Source organism: Diabrotica undecimpunctata, chromosome 9 (genome assembly GCF_040954645.1).
Source record: "Diabrotica undecimpunctata isolate CICGRU chromosome 9, icDiaUnde3, whole genome shotgun sequence".
NCBI lineage: Eukaryota > Metazoa > Arthropoda > Insecta > Coleoptera > Chrysomelidae > Diabrotica > Diabrotica undecimpunctata.
This window is the reverse complement of record NC_092811.1, coordinates 86,269,927-86,294,713: the sequence shown is the minus strand read 5'-3', so window position 1 is coordinate 86,294,713 and position 24,787 is coordinate 86,269,927. Positions and strand designations below refer to the sequence as shown.

Sequence of the window (24,787 nt, the reverse complement as noted above, 5' to 3'; positions counted from 1 at the left end):
ACCACTTCAACTCTATAAGAATCAGGGTCATTGGGACAAGCCAGGGGGTATTGTCTACTCCACCCTCATTTTTTCTCCAGCCTGCACCTAGAGGTAGGGCAGGACAGTAATCATCGGAACTGAGCCAATTAGCACCAGCTCCGTGCTAATTTCGGACCTCAAGGAGGACTTCGCTGGGACACCGAAGCCATTCGGGAGTATCCTTCCAGACAACTGTTTCACCTAGGACAGTTGGTTTTTTCTTCAGAACTATATATATATATATATATATATATATATATATATATATATATATATCTTGTTTCACCAGTTATAGGTTTTTTTTTATATAACATATTTTTATATATATGTGTATATATATTAATTAATATAACTCCCCTTGGTGTAAGGTATCGGTAAGTTTGAGCTCAAATTCTACCCAGAGATTATCTTCCATTGTTTTTTTGTATTAACCATTTATTTCATTATTAACTTTAATTATTTCATTATGTGTTTACCTAACTAATTTTTTTTATATTTCATCTTGTGTTATTAACTCTGGTTATTATCCCTTCAGGATAATAGACCGTTTCAATTGTTTAACTTGGCTTGTCCCATTTATATATTACTTGGTTTATATTTGAATTTAGAGGTGTTTAACAATATTGTTGGTCATATTGTAGGTTAGTATAATATATTTACTTGGCTATACGTTCTTCCAACGTTAGCATTATTTTGTTTAAGGTTGTTTTTAACCTAGATGTAGGTTGTACACTCTATATCAGAATTATATTGTGAAATTTTCATATACTTTTTGGTAACTTAGAGATTGTCAAAATCTAAGAAGTTATATTTAATAAACTTGAATTTGTTTTGCATATAATTTTTTATTAATATTTCCTTACCTTTTTACATTTACAGCATTTTTGTTTATTAAATCAACTTTAATTAATATTAGCAGTATACGATACCTGGAAGAGTGACCGTTACTCTTTTTAGAGTAGTATCCCTCTTCTGGCGCCCTCAATTTGTTTTCTTTGTTAATTTTCATTATATCTATTCATTTTTCATATCTTCTTTTCTATCCATCATACATATTTTCCTGATTTACTGTCTTTAAAAGGCATGCAAATTGGCCGTATCCATCCTTGAGTTTCTAGTGGTCATTCTCTTGCCTACATTGCTAGCCTAGCCACATTCCGTTCAATATTTTTTTTACTTCTTTACTTAATTGTTATCTATTTTACTTCTATCAATTTTATCCCATATATATAGACCACTCTTCTTATACCTCTCTCCTCCTACACACCCCAGTATTTTGCTACAAATGCTCAATATTTTCTGGCAGCAAATCCCGTGATTCATCAATAATAGTATGTGTCGGTTCTAATGCACCTTCGGAAGATGAGGATGTTGAGATCAATTTATTTGTCAAATATTCATACACTGTTTACACTTACTGAATAAGAACTCTAAACGCTACCGCGCATGTGGAAATCACGCGACTTAACTCCTTTTACCATGTTATCGATTTCACTAGTCTTCAAACGAATAGTGAGATAAGTCAACTCATGTCGTTTTGTATTATCATAATTTAAAATGTTTTGACATATCTCATTTGGTTTCAATCTATTATTATAATGCTAAACTAGTTATTGACTCAACTCCTTTTTACCTTATTTAGATATTCAGGCACTGAATTTATTTTTGCAAATAACTCATTTTTGAATGTTTTTGACTCATCTCCTTTTTCCTAACACCACAGATATATTCTTGTAATGGGTAATTATTTAAACACACTAGATACTCATGATTTGGTTTATTAGTTATATAAGTACAATATTAGATAGTACTCAGTTGACGTTGACAATATTAACCTCGACCATTCTCTTGATTCTTCATTCTTAACAATAATGATAATGCTAATAATCCCGTGTTTTCCAGCTATTTAACACATGTGAGTTTGTTATTATAATATGTTTGTTATTTGTTAATTGATACACGTTATTTAATAAGCTTTCGACTACATTGCAAATTTCACTAGGTCAGAGTGTCCTCGTTACAACGATATTTTCAATGTCGTAAACAAACAATATATTTTCGCAAATGTGTGTCACGTTAATAAAAAAGATTACTTGGATCTGATGCTTGATTAAATCCCGTTACATGCCCTCTACTACTGTCCTTCTATATGCGTCTATATTCCTTGGTTTTATATATAGTATGTCTACTTGGCAGTTCATAAGATGGATTAAAACTGAAGACAACAAGTTTGAAGACAGAATCTTCAACAATACTAAATGGTTGGAAATGTAAAATAAATAATAAAAGTAATTTGTTGTCTATGTCCTGTTTTGATTTCACGGCCATTTTTGATTTAAGAAAAGTGATAATCTTTTTCTATTGACTAAAAGTAACCGATATTTTTTGTTGGGATGATGTAGACGGTTCCTGGAAAGTTGACGACCCTGGACTAGTGGATGGTTGTTTAAAAAAAATTAAAAGATACTTTTTCTATCTCCAATTATTATTTCTTCTATCTTAGTTGTTTGTTCACATACCGTTGTGCCCTACGTAATATAAATTTAACAAACATGAGATCTGCTGAATATTGTATAAACGAAACAAATACGGTCGCATGACGCCGACGATTCAGATTATTTTTCTTTTTGTTTTATTTCAGTATAATTAAAACATATATGGTAGGTGGTGGTTAAAGGCTGGTAAGGGGTCTTGGGAGCGACATGAAGCTGCCGATGCTTTTGTCGTAACAAAACGCTAAGAAATGCCCACTGTTTTCCAACGAATGAGTTGGAGGTTTTAGGAATAAAACTCAGCTCTGCCAGCAAATCCTACTCTCACGTCCACGAAGACATACCATGTCGCGTAACCACTGGGTGCATGGCGTACAATGGGAGTACGTTATGTAGCAGACGAGAGAGGGTAAAAGGCGAGTTTCTGGCGCCTAAAAACTGGAACATATCGGCTAGGGGAATAAACCCCAACAGAAAATTCGGTCCTCCAAGGATGGGGGTTAAGTCGTAAGGCCAGCGACCTTACACTTGTGAAAATTCTACAGTGCTAAAAGACCCAATGAGCCTCGGTTACCGGACGGAAATTACAGTAGACGAAAACAGCAACGAAAATGGACCATGAATTACGGAATCTGGAATATACAGGGAATCCGGAACAAACAACAAGAAATTATGCAGGAATTTGTAAATCGAAAATTAGATATAGCCATTCTCTCTGAGACCAAGAAAAAAGGAAATGGAAGCGAAAAATTAAAAGACTATGTACATTTCTTCTCAGGAGTGGGAAAGGATCAAAGAGCAAGAGCAGGGATATCAATATTTGTACACAAGAAATTTGAAAAATATATTAAATCTTGGGAAGCATACAACGAACGTTTTATTAAAGTGACGGTTCTCCTAAGAGGAACACAAATAACAATTCTGGGGGTATATGCCGTAAATGATGACTACTCAGTGCAAGAAAAGGAAGCTTTTGAAGAAGACTTTAGAAAAATCCTGAACGAAATTCCTAACAGCCATGAGATTATATGCGGAGGAGACCTGAATGCCAGAGTAGGAAAACAAGTTCAAAGTAAAGTGGTAGGCATGCATGGAGAAGAAACTGTTAACAACAACGGAGAAAGACTCATAAATATATGTCAACAATATGAGTTAAAGATTTTGAATGGTTTTTTCGCCCACAAGAACATACATAAATACACCTGGTATCAGCACACAAGAGGTCTAAAATCGATAATAGATTATTTCATAACAAGACAACAAACTAAGTTAAGAGTACAGGACGTAAAGGTGAATAGAGGAGCAGAGTGCGGCTCGGACCACTGCCGATAATAGGAAAAATATATACACCATTCGTAGACAGGAACCACACAGACATCAACAAAGAACACAGAGAAAAAATAGAGAGAACTACGTACACCTTAGATAATCTAGATAACGAGAGCACACAGTTACTTTACTCCTGGAGACTAACACAAAAACTACAGGAATCACACAGATCAACGACGGATGAATACGAACATATAAAAAACTGCATGAAAGACGCAGCGCTAGAAGCCTTAGGGCCACAGGTACGAAGAGTAGATAAACCATATTGGTGGGATAAAGAAGTGGAAGAAAAGATAAAAAGAAAGAAGGAAGTATATCTACAGTTATTACAACAGGGAGACGAACGTACAAAACAACAATATAAAAACTTGAATAAAGAAGTCAAACGAGAAGTGGTTAAAAAGAAAAATAGTACATGGGAACAAAAATGCCATTACCTAGACAACCATATAGGAGGGACAAAGAGCTCTGAAGCCTGGAGAACTATAAAAACGATGAGAACAACGACAAAAAACCAAGTCATAATAAATAGAATACCAGAGAACACATGGGTAGAGCATTTTGAGAACTTATTAACAGAGAGAAGAGAAAGGTTTAAACAGACAAATGAACAAGTGGAAGTAGAAGGAAGAATCGAAATATCAATAGAACAAGTGAATGAAGCAGTTAAGGGAATGAAATTAAAAAAATCTCCAGGCCCAGGCGGAATACATCCAGAGTTGATTAGATATGGATCATCAAAACTGTTTGAGATGATCCGAAAATTATTCGAAAGATGCTTAAACGGAGAAGTTCCAGAAGAATGGAGACAATCGTATATCTCTCCAATACACAAGAAAGGCACAAAGATGGATCCTAAAAACTATAGAGGGATCGCAGTGATTGCTACTATAGGCGGACTATACTCAAAAGTACTACGAAACCTGATAGAAAATGATATCAAAGACAAACAACCCGAAGAACAAGCGGGATTTAGGGCCGGACGCTCCACTATGGATAATATCTTCACATTAAAAATTGCAATGGAAAAACGAGTGCAGAGAAATAGAGAAACTCATATAGCTTTAATAGATTTGGAAAAAGCATATGACAGTGTACCGATCTCCCAACTATGGATAGAAATGGGTAACTTGAAAATAAACCCAATTCTTATTAACGCCACTCAAAAATATTACGAACAAAACTTTGCGAGAATTAAAATGGGACAAGAAATCACCTCTCCTTTTCAAACAACAAAAGGACTACGACAAGGCTGCTGTCTGTCACCCACCTTATTTAAAATCTATTTGGACAGATCCTTAGTGAAATGGGTAAAAAAATGTAGAAACATGGGAATAACGGTGGAAGAAAACAAGCTATATACACTTTTCTTTGCGGATGACCAGGTAGTAATTGCCGAAGACAGCTACGATCTTAGCTATATGGTAAGAAAACTGCAAGAAGAATATGAGGTGGCAGGTCTAAACATGAATATGACAAAATGTGAATATCTCTCAGTGGGAACAGATGAAATATGTGACCTAGTCTTGGAAGACGACAAAATCAAAGGCGTGCAATCCTACAAATATTTGGGGGTCATTTTCAACAAGAAGGGAAATAGCGCAGATGAAATCAGGGAAAGAATAAACAAGGGCAGAGCAGCGACCCGTGCCTTAAACTCTCTTCTCTGGCAAAAAACAATTCGACGAGAAACCAAAAAACACATTTACGGTAGTATAGTTCAAAGTATTACACTTTACGGTTCGGAAGTATGGGACGTCACCAAAGCTAATAGAAACAAACTTATGACGACAGAAATGGATTATCTGAGACGAAGCTGCGGTAGATCGAAACTGGAGAGAGTTAGAAACGAACAAATAAGAAACGAAATGAAAATGGAGAGAAATATCAATGATGACATAGAAAGAAAACAATTAATCTGGTTCGGACATGTTAAAAGAATGCCAGAGTACAGATGGCCTAGGAGAGTACTGGAATGGATCCCTCCTGAAAGAAGAAAGAGAGGACGACCACGGAGAAGTTGGCGCAACGATATTGATGAAGCAATGGCGGCAAGAGACTTAGAAGAGGCAACTGCATATGACAGAAAAAGATGGAAATTGGGGGCGGAGAAGCGGCGACAGCCGTAATAAATCCGTTATTTTTTTTTTTTTGATCAGATAAAAGGCATATATCGAGCACAGTTTAATTAAATCTTGCCCAAGTACTTTCGATCCCTAGATCATCTTCAGGGGCATTTCGTCAATTGTGGCCTATCCGGCAAGAACAAGATAGGCCACAATTGACGAAATGCCCCTGAAGATGATCTAGGGATCGAAAGTACTTGGGCAAGATTTAATTAAACTGTGCTCGATATATGCCTTTTATCTGATCAAAGTTCATTTATTCGAGCATTCAACCTTATATTTATTTAAATCCGTTATTATTATATATATATATAATTAAAACATATATATTAATATTTTATGTCCATTTTTAAAAATTACCAACGACATACTTTTTTTGCATTTTAAGGAAGGGCGATTCCAGGATGTTTATTTCGCATATGCCATTTTAAATTTCTAACAGAAGTTTTATACGATATTTTTTCCTTGCAAATATAACATTTTGAATAAATTTCATCAACGGGTTTTTTCAAGTTCTTCGCGTGATTAAATTTCTCGACACGTTCATTGCCAAGCGTATATTTTAGAAGTACTTGTCTGAGCCGTATAGTGAAAACCACTTCACAACGTTTCGTTTTCCTTTTTCTTGTCAGTATTACAGATACATTACAAAATACAAAATAAAACTAGATTATAAAATAAAAGTTCTCTAATACAAACATTCTAAAAGCTATTTGTGTGATATGTGTGCGCAATCCAAATAATAACCGGGTTCTCTAGGACATTTTTTGCATATGTACGTTCTATCCTTACGCCGACCTTTCCCATAGAAGGACTTGCACTGTTTGCGAGGAATTTTTGCACCGAATTCTGTTTGTTCACGTAATGTCAATTCATGTTCACCACTTCACAGTAAATTCCTTATCACAGAAAGCAGAAAATTGTAGAGTGGCATTCTGTTTCCTGAATACTTGTGAAGGTTAAGCCAATTTATAGGCACTAGCTGTAGTATGTGAATAAAAATTTTCACTGACCATCTGATAGTTTTTCCTTCACACGGATAATAAGACAACATTTGGTCCTGTTTATTTATCTCCGACATAAAATTATTATATTTTACTGTTGACTGAGGTATCATTTTAGTTCGGCCCCTTCAATCTGTCACTTTAACAATTTCAACCACGTCTCCCTTATCTCTCTATTTCCCTATAATTATTCCATTTTCACATTTTGCGATAGTATCTCCCACCTTCAGCTTGCAGTCTGTTACGTCTTTGGGAGAATTTTTTCTGCCAACACGCAGAGTACCGGTACAATAAGTTCCATTATCGAGTAATGTTTTAGCAAGTCCATAACTGTTGTAGAAGTTGTCCATGTATGTAGAATTTCCTACATTTAGTTTCGAATCAAAAGTATTCTGACCATTAACTGTGGCCTGCCCATTAATCTCGGATTCATCACTTTCACTACCTCCAAAAAATCACTATCATCGTAATCGTCTATGTAATCATCAGAAGAACACTAGTTTTCTGAGTAATAAAGTAATTCGGTTTTAGTCAGAGAGTTTCATGACAATTTCCCCCTTTTAGACATAGACGGACCAGCAACACAGTCATCCATATTCACGTCAAACGTTAGAGCACTGTAGCAAAAAAATCGCGGAACCAACAAAATTATAGGCAAAAGCAAAGCCTTAAGTACGTGCCAACACAACATCAACAGTTCAGTTACGGAGCCGGCTGAAAAAATTACTTAAAAGATAGTGTTGCTCGTCACGCCTAGGGGCGTGATCGGCAATGAAAATGTTAAAAAAAATTTCACACTTGTAATGCTTCAATGTGCCTTGCCAAATGAGTTTTCAAAATACTTGCTGCAGAAAACTTCTTAAAACAAATTTCAGACTTGTACGGTTTTCCCCCAGTGTGAACTCACATGTCTTTTCAAATAATCTGTTTCTGTTTACAACATATTTCTCACTTTTTTCTTTAGTGTGCAGTCTTAAATGTGTTTTAAAATTACCTGCTTGACTAAACTGTTTAAAACAAATTTTCCTCTTGTAAGGTTTTTTCCCAGTGTACACACTTAAATGTCTTTTCAAAGAATCTCCTTGGCTAAACTGTTTACAACAAATTTCACACATGTACGTCTTTTTTTCAGAGTGCACTCTGAAATATGTTTTCAAAGAATATGCTTGGCTAAACTGTTTACAACAAGCTAAACTGTTTAAAGCAAATTTTACACTTTTAAGGTTTTTCCCCAGTATGCACTGTCAAACGTATTTTCAAAGTATCTGCTTGATTAAATTTCTTAAAACAAATTTCACACTTCTAATGGTTTTCTTCAGTATGCACTAACAAATGTTTTTTCAAATTACTTGCTGTAAAAAAACAGCTTAAAAGAAATTTCACACTTGTAAGGCTTTCCTTCAGTGTGCACTAACGAATGTGTTTTCAAATAACTTGCTGAAATAAATTGCTTAAAACAAATTTCACAGTTGTAAGAATTTTTTCAAGTGTGAACTTTCATGTGTTTAGTTAAACTACCTTTTTGACAAAGCTGCTTAAAACAAATTTCACACTTGTAAGGTTTTTCTTCAGTGTGCACTATCAAATGTCTTTTCAAACTACAAACTTGGCTAAACTGTTTAAAACAAATTTCACACTTGTAAGGTTTTTCTCCTGTGTGTGTTCTCAAATGTTTTTTCAAATCTCCTATGTCAATAAACATTTTCAAACAAATTTCACACTTGTAACGTTTTTCTCCGGTGTGTAGCATAAAATGATTTTTCAATTTAGATTTTTGAGAAAGTTGCTTAAAACAAATTTCACACTTGTAAGGCTTTTCTTCAGTGTGCACTATCAAATGTGTTTTCAAAGTCCTTGCTGTAGAAAACTCCTTCAAACAAATTTCACACTTGAAACGCTTTCTTTCAGTATGCACTAACAAATGTGTTTTCAAATAACTTGTTGTAGAAAACTGCTTCAAACAAATTTCACACTTGTGAGGTTTTTCCCCAGTGTGCACTAACATATGTGTTTTCAAATAACTTGTTGTAGAAAACTGCTTCAAACAAATTTCACACTTGAAAGGTTTTTCTCCAGTGTGTACCATCAAATGTATTTTCAATTTATATGTGTGAGAAAACTTTTTAAAACAAATTTCACACTTATGAGGTTTTTCTCCAGTGTGAACTTTCATGTGTCTATTTAAATAAACTTTTTGACCAAACTGCTTGAAACAAATTTCACAATTGTAGGCTCCCTGTCTAATCTGAATTTTTATATTTTTATTCACGGGTTTCCCTTCAGCGGCTCGACTCATATAGTGTCCTTTATGGGATAAATATTCAAAACATGTCTCCGTACTTTTCGGTCTGTTCTCCTTCTGAGCAAAACCTAAAATACAAACGATTTTTTACAAGAGAAAACTGAATTCAGACATAAAGTAATAAACAAAGTAAAGCATAATACATAAAATGCTTTTGCAGACAGTAAAATTCTATCCACTAATATACTACAAATGTTTCAGGCACATGCGTTTTTATTTTGTAGATGCTAAGTCGCATCCCTGTTTTAAGCAAGTAAAATAGACGACAAATCTATGACACCAATGACAACCGTTTGATATGCTCAAGAAGGGTAATTCTAACAAGTGTTGCCATAATTATACAAAATATATTTTCTTATGAAAAAATTAACCGATATTTAATTATTTTAACATTTTATTCTTAACTACTCTAAGAAAAAGTTACTGTTTGTCAGCAGTTTCATGATAATTATGGTTAGTTTAGGTTTAGTTATGCTGGATTAGTTAAATTTTTCAAATCAAATTTTTAGATCTTTTATAAGTTCAAAGTGAAATACCTTTTTATCAGAAAGTGATTAAAACTTGGCATACTCTAGACAACTTATTCGATAGCAATTATTTTCCCATTATCATTACTAACAATGCAGTCAAATGGGAATATACAAAAATGAGATAGAAAATCTAAGGTGCTAATTGGGAACTTTTCAAACTAACTGTAAAATAACGCACATATGTACTCAAATATCAAAATAACACAGACGAATACATACAACAACTAAACCATTGCATAGTTTCGTCCGCAGAGGAGTGTATCAGCAAATACAAAATTAACCCAATAAAAAAACACGTTCCTTGGTGGAATAACTCATGCAAAACAGCAATTCAAGAAAGCAAAAGAGCTTTAAAAAATCTCGCACTCTAGCTGACTTAATAGATTTCAAAAGGCTCAGAGCAAAAACAAAACGCATAATAAAAAACAGTAAACAAAATTCATGGAATCATTTTACCAGCTCTATTACCAAAGATACCCCACCGACTCAAGTATGGTCAAAAATAAAAAGAATGAAACGTCATTACACATCATACAAAATTCCAGCTTTCACCATTCAGGACAAAATAATTACAGATGACCAACAAATCAGTGACATGCTTTCCCAACACTTTCTCAATAAATCAAATAATCCTACTAATCCACATAACGAAATTAATGCTACTCAAAAAAATTGCAATACTATTCATCCCATTAATATACCTTTCAGGTTTCTTTAAAACATGAATTTAATTTCGAAGATTCCTGTATTCTGGCAAAGGAAAAAAACCATTCAAAACGTGTTTTCTTGGAAATGTGTTTCATAAAATCTAATACGTCTTGTATAAATAAAAAGTCAGACATAGATAAATTGAGCAACATTTATTGTTACTTACTGACAAAACATCAAAAATAAAATAAAGATTTACTTTTACATAGACACACCGTAATAAACCTGCATACAAAACATGTTGCATACTATCAAGACAGGTTTAAGATACTACTTCCATTAATATAATAGCAAGAACTCCTAATTACTTTTTAATCACACTATTTTTGTTTTTTTTTCTGTTCTCTATGGATCAGTCAAAACACACCATGAAAAAATGTCACTAACAAAATTTTAAAATTTTAACTTTCCAACTAAATTTTAAAATGTATATTGTCCATTATTTTAAATGTTATATTTTATATGTGTGTTTTTAATGTTGAGTGTCGTAGCTTTAGAAAAATAATCTCAACGACTAGTAAGTTGTAATGACAATTTGAGATATGTTGTAAATATTTACACTTTCTTCTAATTACAGTGTCTTGAAGAAGGAATAAAAGAATTCCGAAAGCTCGACCAAAAGTCAAAAGAGTGTTTCTATAACATCCCGGCCAAACCTACTGACTGCAGCCCTAATAAACTGTGTTGTTTGTTTATATCGACAGTCAATAATATCCAGTATTTCTTGTATATATATATATATATATATATATATATATATATATATATATATATATATATATATCCAACTTTCTTCCGCCTTATCACTTGCTATAGATGAGTCTTGCGATGTAAAAAATATGCAAGTCCTCTTGCACTTCAGCACAGTTACGAAAAAAATTGAAGATGAATTTGCTGGCAGATTTGAACAATTCAAAACCAACAAAACTACTTTAGCATTCATAGTAAATCCTCTTAACACAAATAACGCAACAAAAGCAACTAAATTCACGTTGAGCCATTTGGAATTCATACTGGATCTTTAGAAATGCAATTGATCGATTTAAAAAGAAAAGCTTTGTGGAGTGGAAAATTTTACAGAATTGAAAAGCAAGTTGGGAAGTCCAGAAATGTATGTACGTAACGCAAAAAAAGTGGACAGCTTTGAAAGAAATGCCGTAAATTGAGGGACTTATATTCGACGCATGGAATAGTCTTCCAGATTGCTACAGTGAGGTGAAGAAGTTTTGCATTTGGAGTACTAAATATCTTCGGATCGACATATTCTTGCGAGCAAGCGTTCTCTTGCATGAATATAATTAAAAGTAAACTAAGAAGCCAACTAACAAATGAAAATTTAAAGTCGTACTATTTACTGTTGACAAAATCAAAATTTGTGGCTCTTTAAAAACTTTAAAATTTTGTAAATTGTAATTTTTGGCTCTTACGACTCAAAAGCTTTTCGACCTCTGACTTAAACAGAATTTCAAAGTTTATTACAAGACTAGTCTTAAGAGCCACTTTCACTGTGTTAGCATTACATATAACTTTGACTCGTCTAGCTTGATTGTAACTGAACACTTTGCCAACTCAGATAACATGTAATATGGTAAATTCCTCCTGTTGTACGCCAAGTAAACGAAAGACCTCACACACCTGAGATTTGTCATAGCTAATGCAAACAGCTACATAATATGTTATAGCTATATTCAGGAATTTTATAAATCATAAGGTTTTGAGCTCTGTCTATATGTTGTACTTTATAAAAAACTGAATTGGCTGTTGTCTGTCAATTGCTATTTTCCATTAATGTAATCTTTTTTTTTAACTGGTGATTTCTTCTTCAGGCTTGGCAAATCTTCGCAAAACATAGGAACACTCTTAAATGCATCATGACAGGTAGCGCAAAAGTACGTAAGTAGACAAGTGGACAAGTCAGAGCATTTTTCTGCAATGTAGATCCTTGAGCGGCAACTGTTACGTGCTATTATTTGTTTTCCATTAGTACCGAAATCTTGGAAACAAGTGCTACAAATATTTTTCATTATAACCTCAAAATTTGATCTTAAAATATTTCAGCAGTCGTCAGCTTTTTGCGGTCTATTATTTATGAAATATAAAAAGCAATAACCGAATTAACTAGTATGTGCAATATATTTCTGTAAAACTGTAAAACATGTACTATGCGATTGTGAGGCCCTGGACCGCCAGAGACAAAACCTATACGGGCAACACATAAGGAGGCCCGATATATTTAGGACACACCAAGCAAAAGACATGTACAAACTTCTTCATGGTATAAAAATTGTAGGAAACAACAATGGACAGTAAACACAATAAACTTCAGCTTCAGTGATAACTGAGATCTTTTGGATCAGATGGGTCCAGGGAAGAAACAAAAAGCAGGAGAGGACAGCTTGATCAATAGTCAAAGACCCGGGGTAGGAGCTCTTACCACATCAGTATAGCTTGATTCTCAATATCCATCTAGACGGCGGCAGGCAACCGACCATCAGATGTCCGTCAATTTTATGGCATATTCACACTATACAGCATCTAACCACCGATTTAACCGTTATTGCTGTTTTGCTGGAAGAATAGGATGAAGGGAAGGAGATATCTAAAACGAAAGCTAGGAAGACAGGAAAAAGAAAAAGATGGTTACATAAAAGTTTAATGGAAAGGAAAACTGAAGGGGAATTTTTCACATTATACAAAGAATTATTAGATGATGAAGTAAAATTTCATCAATACTTTAGGATGTGGAAATATCAGTTCAATAATTTGTTGTCAAAAGTTGAACATTTATTAGGAAAAAGAAATACTACACTTAGACAAGCAATAACTCCAGTTGAGAAATAGGCACTTGGTTTGAGGTAAGTTTATTTATAAAAAATAAGTTTATGTACAAAAGTATCACATAATATATTCTATATATTCTAAATTAAGTTTTATAAAAAAAGTATAGGTATATTATTACTTGAAAATCTCAGTGTGCGAACTTGCATATGACTACAGACTCGAGTCTGATAAAAGTTGCTGGTAATGAGAAGTAATGCCTGGAAACTTTTGCTGGAGCAAAGAAGGACTCGCAACACCCATGTCAACATAATTATGATTTTGGGTACTTGTTCCTGGTTGCTGATACCGATCATATGTACTTGACTGTTGGTAAGGCCTTACTGGAGTTAACGGTTGTAGTTCTATCTCTGATATGATATTAAGCATTTTAGTCTTTGCCATGTGTTGGTACATTGGAGCAAACATTTTTATGGTTTCCTTAATACCATTCAGAAAAGCGTCTATTGCATTAGTGGTAGAGGGTTGCTAATTTTTTATAATGTATTTCATCAAAGCGGTTGATGGTAATTCAATGGTTTCAGAATGAGATACTTTCGCTCTTCTCGATTTGTGTGCTAATGAACTTTTAAATGTTTTAGCACAGTTTTCAGGTTGTGAAAGCTGGGAACTCTCTCCAGTCTCTAATTGAGTACTTGACTCCTGTTCCCTGCCGATTCCTTTTTACTTTGATTTACGTCTACAACTGTTTACTTATCAGATTCATTTTCTGATGCAACATTGGATATTGTGTCTCGTTCTTGAAAGTATGGTATTAAAAAATTTAGCTATTTGTCACACAAAAAATCAAATAAATAAAACATCAAATTGGGAAGAAATGTATCAGCCAAGGATTGAAGAAGCAAGCTTTATGATGGGTCTTAAAATAAACAGAGATAAAACGAGAATAATGATAATTGACTGGGACAACAACAATCAAAATGATCTAACCATGATAAACAATATCGCTGTTGTAGATAAATTTGTGTAGCTGAGCTCTAATTAACAGTGGGGGCTATGCTGAAGAAATAAAGTGCCATTGAAAGCTAAAAAGATTACACATGTATTTGATATGTACTGCTGGAGACAAATGCCGAGAATGCCATGGGCAGCCCTAAGAACAAATGAATCTATACTGAATCAGTTAAACATAAAGAAAAGACTAAGAACACAAATATTAGAATAAATAATAAGATATTTTGGACATGTGCTTCAAAGAAATGGTCTTGAAAAACTTACCATCTAGAGAAAGGTACTTGGGCAAAAAGATCTCCCAGACAATACACAGACCATTGGAAAAATCAGCTAATAGCTTCATGATATCATGATACTTGTATCAGGTTAACAACTAAGAAGAAGCCATATCAGCTAAAAATATAGTATTTTTTTTCTTTGGGCATTGTAGGGAATTTCAAAATTTTGTTATAAAAAAACTGATGTATCAGGTTTCAATTCTTTAGTTCGACACAAAATGAAACTGATACAAATTTAAAAAAATATAGACAGTTATCTTGGATCTATGAGATCAGGAAACTGATGCATAATTTATTAAAATTAATCTGAAACCATTTTGTGAACCATGCATCGAATAATTTTAAATTAAATCTCTTAAACTTAGTCTTGTCTAGTTTTTTTCTAGGTTTTTTTTTTAATCTTATATTATTCTTTTCTTCTGAAAAGAGACAACACAAAAATGTTGTTGAATGTTATTTTACCAATCGAATAAATCATTCAGAGAATGTATAAAAAAATTTCAAAATAAAGTCTAAGTAACATGATGCAAGCCTTGGCAAATATGTGTCTACAAGAGCATATATTATGTATTAGTTATAGTATCATGACTATCGCAACACTTAACATTAATTTCTATCTGAAGCAGAATTCATTGATTTGCATTTCAATACTTCAGATTCCTAACGCATATATCAACAACTTAAAGTTTCATAAAACGAACAAATGAAAACCTTATACTAAGACATATAAAGAAAAATCAGGTTTTGATATATGAAATACCTCAATGACATAAACATAAGTTGCTCTGCATTTCTCACCTGAGTTATCCTCATTCTTTAAGTCTCCAAGATCAAGAGAGGTGGATAGCTGACTGTCTATATATCTTGGATCATATTCAACAAACTCTTCCTTAATTTCAGCTTTTACAGTCCTATCTAAAAAAAATTTCATCAAAGTTTTTAGTAGTAATTATTATTACTTATCTTTTGCCTACCTGAGTTATAGTCATCTGGTTCATCCTTCAAGTCTCTCAGATCAAGGGAAGTGCATACCTGACTCTCTACATATCTTGGATTATCTTCAACAAACTCTTCCTTAATTTCAGTTTTTACAGCCCTAGCTAATAAAAAATACTAATTATATCTCATTTTTTAGAACTAATTACTATTTGTCTTACCCGAGTTTTCTTCTGGTCCATTCAAGTCCCCACGATCAGTTGACGTAGATAGCTGATTCTCTATGTGTCTTTGACCACTTTCAACAAACTCTTCCTTAATTTCAATGTTAGATTCCATAACTAAAACAACTCGGTGATGTGATCTCTCATCTCATATCTCAATATCAATCAACACAGACAGTTAAGAGTTAATAAAAGAAAGGGTTAAAAGTGGTTAAAATTAAAATGTCATGTCAACAAGTCAACTAGATCACTTTTTTTCGTGGAGTTATGCTTTTTTCCGATCGATGATGTTAAAACATACATGTTTAGTTATCATTTTTTGATATTTCACCATATACAAATACCCTAAAAATTACTAATGTCTAGAGCAGTGTTGCCAGGCCAAAAAACTAAAAATCACCAGACACTTGCTTCAAAAGTTGCCAGATTTTGCAAAAAATCACCAGATAATACAACAATAAGAATAAAGCTTTATACAATGTTTTAATTATACAAAATACAACAATTAGAATAAATCCTAATACAATGTTTTAATTATACAAACTAAAAAAATAGTAACTAACAATAAGTTGTTTACGTAAGAAAAATTAAGAAGTTCTTGAATCGGAAAAATTTATTTATACATATTATTATTATGCTTGTTAATGATATCTGTAGTTATAGAAAAGTTAAAACAGTTGTTATCATTTAGGGAAATTAGTCGTTTTGTATGCAAAATTCCACTTATTGTGTTTGAGCCTAATTTATTTCGCAGTTTTGTTTTGTTCAAGTTAATTTCATAAAATAATCTTTCCACACTTGCACTACTGTGTGGTAATGTAAATAAGATATTTACAAAATTTGTAAGTTCTGGAAAGACAAGACTATTGTCACCTTTTTTGGAGTTACACACTTCCTTCCAAAATTCATCTTCATTTAAGGAGAAATCAAAGTTTGAATATTTTAATTCTCTAAACTCTCTATCTAAAGTATTAATGTCGTTAACCAAATTTGGAAACATTAAGCCTAGGGGACCGATACTTTCTGTTTTCTGAATATTTGGCGGACTCAATACGGTCAGTAACTGAAGAATTTTTATTTCACGAGAATTAAAAGGAAATCGTTTATAAATCTGATTAACTGCTTCAATATAAAAATCCAGACATTTTTTTTTAACATTATTTTTTACATTTTCGGTTAAGTGGTTATTGGTCAATTCTGCAGCTACTTTAGGACCTAAGTAAATTTCATTAAGTGGAAGAAAGTTTTGTGGGTCGCGATACTGGATATTTTCTAAATCTGTATTTTTTAGATAATCTGGTTTTATAAAACAACTTAATAAAAATTTACAGGCACTAGACATTCGGGGGTAGAGATTGTACATTTTTGGAGTTTCAGATTGAAATTCTAAATTTAAATTTGTAAAAGTTGGTAATATGTATTCAAGAAAGAGAAGATAGATTTTATTTAATGGATTCTTTAGCATATCGTTAATTTCATTTGCTCCTGATACTTGATCAAAGGCTTCGATTCTAAAATAATGCTGAAGAGCATCATACTGTTCAAGGATTCTAGAAACAGCAGCAAACAACGACAACCATCTAGTCTGTGCAGCTTGCAACAGCTTATGGGGTTTAATATTTAGGAAAGATTGAAATTTTTTGAATTCTGATTGCCTCTTAAAGCTATGATGCATATGTGAATAAATATTTCTAACTAGCTTCTCGGTATCATTCGGTAGTTTTTCACACGCATAAGAGGCACACAGCGCTAAAGAGTGGCAAATGCATTTCATGACATATAGATCAGGAACGTCATTAACTAAAAGAGTTTTAAGCGAATTATGCGCCCCCATCATCGCATTTGCTCCATCGGCAGCAAATCCTACTAAATTATTTTTATAGGGAATATTATTTTCTTTAAAAAAGGCTATTATAACATTATACAAATTTTGCGCAGTGGCTGTCTCAACTAACATGAGCCCGAAAAATTCATCTTTTATCTTAAAATTGTTATTGTATCGAACTACTAAGGCTAAATGTTTATCTGAAGAAATGTCTGTGGATTCATCAACCATCAATGAAAATTTGTTAAGTTTTAGCTGAGAAATAAGGTGTTCAAAACTTGTCTTTCCTAAAACGTTATTGATTATTGCAGTGCATTTTGTTCGGTCACAAGACATTTTAGAAATTTGACTAGGCTCCATTCCAGACAAAGAAATAGATTTGATAAGTTCTGTCAAATGATCAGAAACGTTAATTGCAAGATTATGTTCTGCAATAAATGATGCAATTCTAATTTCATTTTGTTTTATAATTTTATCTGAGGCAACAGTAAACACTTTTCGTGACAAAGTTGATTGACCACGCATTGCACTCATGTTGTTGATATGTTTTTTTGATAAACTATGTTTTTTAACAGCAGCTATACCACCTATATAGTCTTTATTACAAATTTCACATTTAAAATAGTGAACGCCTTGCAAGCTTGGTTTTATCCATTTTCGGAAATCTTCATGATTCTCCCACTCTGCTTTATATTTATGGTCATATAGCTTCTTTTTCTTAATTTCGGTTAAACATTTATCCAAATTTTTATCAGGCACAGAATCAGGAATTGAGTCGGAGTCAGATTCATGTAAAACTTGTCTTTTTGAATCAATATTGCTTGTGCTTGGTTGTGGAGAATGTGGACGAACAACAGGTTCTTGTTTTTTCTTGATAACAAATTTGTCCATATTATACCGTTTGCTAAAGAGAAAAGTTTTATGTAAGTAACGTAACATTTTGTTATCCAAAATATTTTACTTACTTCTCCCATGCCATTAAGTTGACAACAGGCAAAAATTACTTTTACAGAAATTAGCGTACAAAATTCAATTGCCTCATACAGAGTTATAGAATATTTTTGAGTTGAAACACCTAGTAATTTTTGCTCATGCTGCCAAATTTTTGATACAAATAAAAACTGTAAAAATAATAATTAGTAATACACGTACCTTTTATATTTTAGATGACTAAACCAATAACCAACACAAAACGTAACAAAACTACCAATATGAAAAATAAAATACTAATCACTTAAAACTTAAAACTCTACAGCCGACACGAGTAACTGATACTATTCCAAACATCCATAATTCAAATTTTATGGGACCAAAGGCGGCTCACATCAGCATTTAATTTAGGTCATAATATTTACCATACTTACATAAAATTTTAAGAGTGTGTGAATGATTTATGGTTACCAATACATGCCGATACCGAATGATGTTAATTGTTATGGTTTAGGTATCAAATTACAATTACGAATTTCCGGGATTTCTCATTCTTTGCATTTAATTTTTAAACAATACAGGGAAGCATCAAATAAATTTTAATACATACGTATTAAAAATACTACCAATTTTTTTTTAAGATATAAGACAATTTTTAATAATGAATAACATAATATAATCGTATTTTTTTAATTTTAAAATAAATTTATAAATATGTAAACCTTGTCAAAAATCACCAGATATAAAGCATTTTAATAAAGTTTTCACCATTTCACCAAATGGGTTGCAAAATCACCAAATCTGGTGAATTTTCACCAGACCTGGCAACCTTGGTCTAGAGCCTGACCCACTCCTCTGAGCCGCGTAATGTAGGTTGTCTATTACGAATTTGAATCGGGGAAATTATTGACAGACTTGCGTATGACGTCCGACATCGGATAATCATTTTTTACTAAAATAGATGTTATAATAATTATTTTTCTTCCAAAAACTAATTGTTATTAGAACAGGCAATTTTAGTTCTATCATATAATGATTTAATGACTCCCTTTTTAACATTTATGTTGTGATTTGATTTATAATTTAGATATATGTTCATATGCGCAACAAAAAATATTAAAAACCAGAGCTTTTCGAGGAACTAACCATCATTTAATAAATAATTTTTATATGACTGTGCTGAATAATGTATTTCGAAAAGGGGAAATTATTCATTTATAGATATTACAAAGAAAAGGTCTCTAAAACGTTTTTGAGCAAGCCAAAAAAATCACATTACAAGGCATGAATGAATCAAATATGTAGCACTTTTTTGTAGATGTATTATTCAAAAACAAACTGAAAAGTGATTACTATAAACAGAGATCTGTATAGCTGATCTCTAAAACAACGATTAGATAGAAAAAAAATCTAAATATAAATATAAATAAATAGTCTATATATAAATGTACCATTAGATAAAACTTTGAAAACAATTAGGACCAAATTAAAAAATGATAGATTAACAACTAGAACCAAATTAAATGTATCAGCTATAACGGAACTGTTGACATTATCTACTGATAACACTTATTTTCATCTAAACAATGATCAAATATATATATATATATATATATATATATATATATATATATATATATATATATATATATATATATATATATATATATATATATATATATATATTCTTTATCTATGACAATGATTTCTATAAACAAAATTTTTGGGCTATGCTTTAAATCCATTACTAGCTAATATATCGATGGAAGACTTCAAAACAAATATTCCTAATCAAAATTTAAAGCCCACAATACGTTGGAAATATGTAGATGATCTGTTGGACACACTTCTGATTAATATAAATAAAAGGTAAAAAGAAGGAGTCAATAAAACTTACAATGGAAAAGAAATAAAATAAATCGTTGCCTTTTCTGGATGTTTTAATCTCAAAGGAAAATAGTGAATATGGGACTATGTATACAAAAAACCAACACATATATGAACATATATCCAAATTATAAATCAAATCACAACATAAATGTTAAAAAGGGAGTCATTAAATCATTATATGATAGAACTAAAATGGCTTGTTCTAATGACAATTCGTTTTGGAAGAAAAATAATTATTAACATCTAAGATTTTAGTCAAAAATGATTATCCGATGTCGGACGTCATGCGTAATTTCCCCGACATAGATAAAGAATATTACCGAATTCAAATTCATAATAGGCAACATACATTACGCGGCTCAGAGTAGTGGGTCAGGCTCTAGACATTAGTCTAAAAATTCTAATAAAACGTTTGCATTGACGATTTTATCGCTTGTCTAAATAGATCATGCTCCAATAATATTTGTACAGTATTATTGGTTGCCTAATGGTAAGGTTGGAATAAAACCATCTGTGGTTTGGAGTTTAGATGTCTTGACATCAATGGTGAAATATCGAAAAATGATATACTCGGTTCGCTATTTCCATCTGAACTGTCTAGTAAATTTAGGAATTATTTTTTTGCGAAGTTAGTTACTTTTTGATAGACTAAAAGTGGCTGGAAATTACTATACAACCAAGCACACGTACTTATAGCCAATATTAATAGTAAACAAACTAAATAGTAAATAAAATAGAACTTTGACAATTACCGACAATCAATATTTATTTATTTACACCATATAATAAATAGTTATGTTAAATTGTAACAACTAAAATATATTATTTAAATATATACTATCCAAAATTTGATGGGTTTAGTATTCGCTCCGTGCGTGACCATGGTAGGGGTACTATGAAACGATGCCAGAGTGCGTAGCGGCGAAATATGACAAAATTGGCCCTACCTTTTTACGCATAAATTTTATTAAAAATGTGTGCAAATACATATTGCGTATTTAATTGTGCTAATAATAGCAAAAATAGTAAGTGTAGTTTTTATAGGTTCCCAAAGATTACATATAAATTAGAAAAAAGAAAAAGATGGATCCGTGCTATTAATATGAAAAAGTAAATATCACATAACTTCATTTTTATGCAATTGAAATAGAAAAAAATTTAAATTATTTACCTTAAATGATATTTTATAAGGCTTCAAGCTAACTGCAAAGTGCCTGATGACTTTAGCTTTTATATTATAACTTTTACTATTCTTCTTCTTCTTCTTCTTTTGGCATCATAACCAGTGATGCCACTCCTCACGATTTATCGTGAGATCTCACGAATTGAAGACAAATCTCACGATCTCACGATTAAGGTCTTACATCTTACGATTTTTAAAATTTTTTTAAATCTTAAGTGTTTCTTATAAAATGCATGGGAGGAAATCAGCTTTTTTTAGATTGTCACCTTGAAATATCCATAAATTGACTGTATTTTTGTATCAAAGTGGGCTACTCCAATTAACTCAATTAATATACACAAAATAATATAAACAAAGCTTAAAAGGTTCTTTATGCTTTGAAAGTGGTTTATAAACAACTGAATTGTAATGTATATTTTACCGCCTTTAATAAATATGAAGTATAGACTGAATTTTGTGTAAAGAACAAACATTCAACAGACCTAATAGTAAAAACATATTGATTTTAGTGTGAATTTGAGATAATGTGCTGACAAAATGTTAAATCCTAAGAAAACAAAATTATGTTTTTATGTATATTCATTATACTTAATACTCTTGGGTAAAATACCTCATATCATATATGTCTTTAGACACAGTTAATAATTTTCATTGAAGTTTAAACTATAAAGAATGTTTACAATCATTGCTCAATATTAAATGGATAAATCCATAGCAATATTATAAAAGAATATAGGTCCCTAGGTAATTTCCTAAAATTATATCTGATACTGGTGGTTCCCCCTAAAATAGGACCTTCTCTATTTTAGTAACAATCTGTTTTGGGGGAACCACAACATTTTTTATATATAAGGTGAATACGCAATTATTAAACGCACAAACGCAGTTCTTTCTTCATTAAAGTGAATTTGTGTGAGGTGTTCTACTCAACTTTGAAAAATATATTAAAATATTTTAAACACTAATTTGTTAAATATGTACCTATGTGTTTGATAATATTTGACAATAAATAATTTTTAAAATAGTTTTATAGGATTATTTATCTTTTATTTATCATTTAAAAATCCCCGTCCCCTTCAGATTTCGACTGTAGCGAAATCTCACGATTTCTCACGATTTATTTTTCCCAATCTAACGATTTCTCTTTGACTTCATGTGGCACCACTGATCATAACCCTGGATGGGTCTTTGCCTGTCTGGCTATGTCCTTCCATTCAGATCTCTCTTGTGCCCTTCTTCTCCATTGTCTTATGTTCATTGTTTTCAGGTCGTCTTCCACGTCATCCAACCATCTCGTTCTGGGCCTTCCTTTTTTTCGCCTTCCTATGGGCTTCCATTGTAACATTTTCTTTGTTGTTTTTGCATCGTTTTGTCTCTGCACATGTCCCAGCCATGACAGTCTTTGACTTTTCACAAATCTTACAATGTCATAACCTTCATTTAACTCATTAACCTCGTTGTTTCTCCTGAGTCTCCATGTGCCATCTTCCTCCTGTACCGGGCCATATACTTTCCTCAGTATTTTTCTCTCGAATGTCCTGAGTTGGGCTTCATCTTTTTTCGTCATTACCCAAGTTTCACATCCATAGGTTACTACGGGTCTAATCAGTGTTCTGTAGATAGTCATTTTGGTTCTTTTGTCTAATAATTTCTTTTACTATTACTGTTTTTAAATATATGCTCTTTCACGTGAAAAACTTGATTTGCCAATACTAGATTTTTCCCTTTGTGGTTGAAAAGATATATTATGATGAATTTTGAGAAACCCAGTTTTTAATACTACACTTATTTTGTACATAAACTAAAAAAATATAATTAAAAAGTTAATTATTAATATACTCGGTTCGCTATTCCCAGTCCGAACTGTCTAGTGAATTTAGTAATTTTTTTTGCGAAGTTAGTTACTTTTTGACTGACTAAAAGTGGCTGGAAATTACTATACAACCAAGCACACGTACTTATAGCCAATATTAATAGTAAACTAACTAAATAGTAAATAAAATAGAACTTTGCGAATTACCGACAATAAATATTTATTTATCTGCACCATATAATAAATATGTTAAATTATAACAACTAAAATATATTTTTTAAATATATACTACCCAAAATTTGATGTGTTTAGTATACACTTCCACTATTTAGAATAATTCTTCTTTTTTTAAACAAAGTAGTATGCAATAGTAGGATACTTTAGCTATTAATACTGGGAAGTAGGAATTGTTGTGTTGTATTTTTCCGACAATGAATCTGTCAAAATATGCCCGAGCTAAGCGAATGGAGTTTAATAATTAAATTATTGTCAATTATTGTCAATTCGCATGTATTTAACACAAGCCGGTCGCGGGAGGAATGATTCCTACTGTGACGCACCAAGCGGAAATATATCAAACTCATTATTGACAAGTTCGGTTTTATTTTGAATTTGAATTTTGAAAATAACCTAGAACTTTTATACCTAATGTACTCTTTTATTGTTTTATAATTATTCGTACTGTGAATTTTATATCCTGGATTTTATTTTCGGCTACTTCGAGGTTTTGTGTTTGTATTATAATATATTATGCAGAAACAAAAGCAGTGACAAGAAACCTTTGTAAATATTGTGATAAAACGTTTAGCACAATTTCTAATTTGAATAAACATATTAAACTCTTACATGGAGCAGAACCGGCTACAACAAGTCGAAAAAAATCATTAGTGTGTACCTCTTGCTTTCGGATTCTCTCCACATACTCCGAATACAGAAATCACTTAATTACAGATCACAAACTTGAGCTGTTTAAGGAAGAAAGGGAATTCGAAAACTATGCAGGTTAGTCTTATTTATTAATAGCTAATTATATGAACTAACGAAATATTTTTTTAGATTTTAGAACATGGAAAGAGACTATTGAGAAAAACATGAAATGCTCTTATGTAAAAACCACTGGTAAAAAAATAACTAGCAAAATAGAAAAGACATACTATGTTGGCCATAATTGTAATTTAACCCATATAAATTTGACTAAAACTGAAAGAAAACAAATAGCAGGTATGTCTCATTTTTTTTCTAATGTAATGTTGTATTAACTTTGCATTTTTTTATTTTAAGGAAAAATCTCTGAAGGTGTCATTCCAAAAAATCCTAGATGATATTCGTAATGGGATTTACTCTGAAGAATCCCTTGGATGACTCAGTCTTTTAGATCGCCAAGACTTGAGAAATATAACCAGG

At 32.0% G+C, this 24,787-nt stretch overlaps 1 protein-coding gene across 3 annotated transcripts in view; it reads right to left on the bottom strand.

Moving 5' to 3' along the window:
• The window catches only part of LOC140450221 (uncharacterized), a 32,381-nt gene extending 16,287 nt beyond the window's left edge, over positions 1–16,094 (bottom strand). Inside the window, exons 1-4 of one of the 3 annotated variants that reach the window (XM_072543724.1) lie at positions 15,740–16,094; positions 15,557–15,682; positions 15,381–15,497; positions 6,162–9,342 (exon numbers count right to left, since the gene is read on the bottom strand). In XM_072543724.1, coding sequence (XP_072399825.1) covers positions 8,456–9,342; positions 15,381–15,497; positions 15,557–15,682; positions 15,740–15,857 — 1,248 coding nt within the window. In that variant the 5' untranslated portion in view covers positions 15,858–16,094 and the 3' untranslated portion in view covers positions 6,162–8,455. Of the gene's footprint in view, positions 1–6,161; positions 9,343–15,380; positions 15,498–15,556; positions 15,683–15,739 lie in introns of those variants that run through there. The other 2 variants (XR_011951988.1, XM_072543725.1) reach the window with 2 other exon arrangements.
• Positions 16,095–24,787: the final 8,693 nt, after the last annotated feature.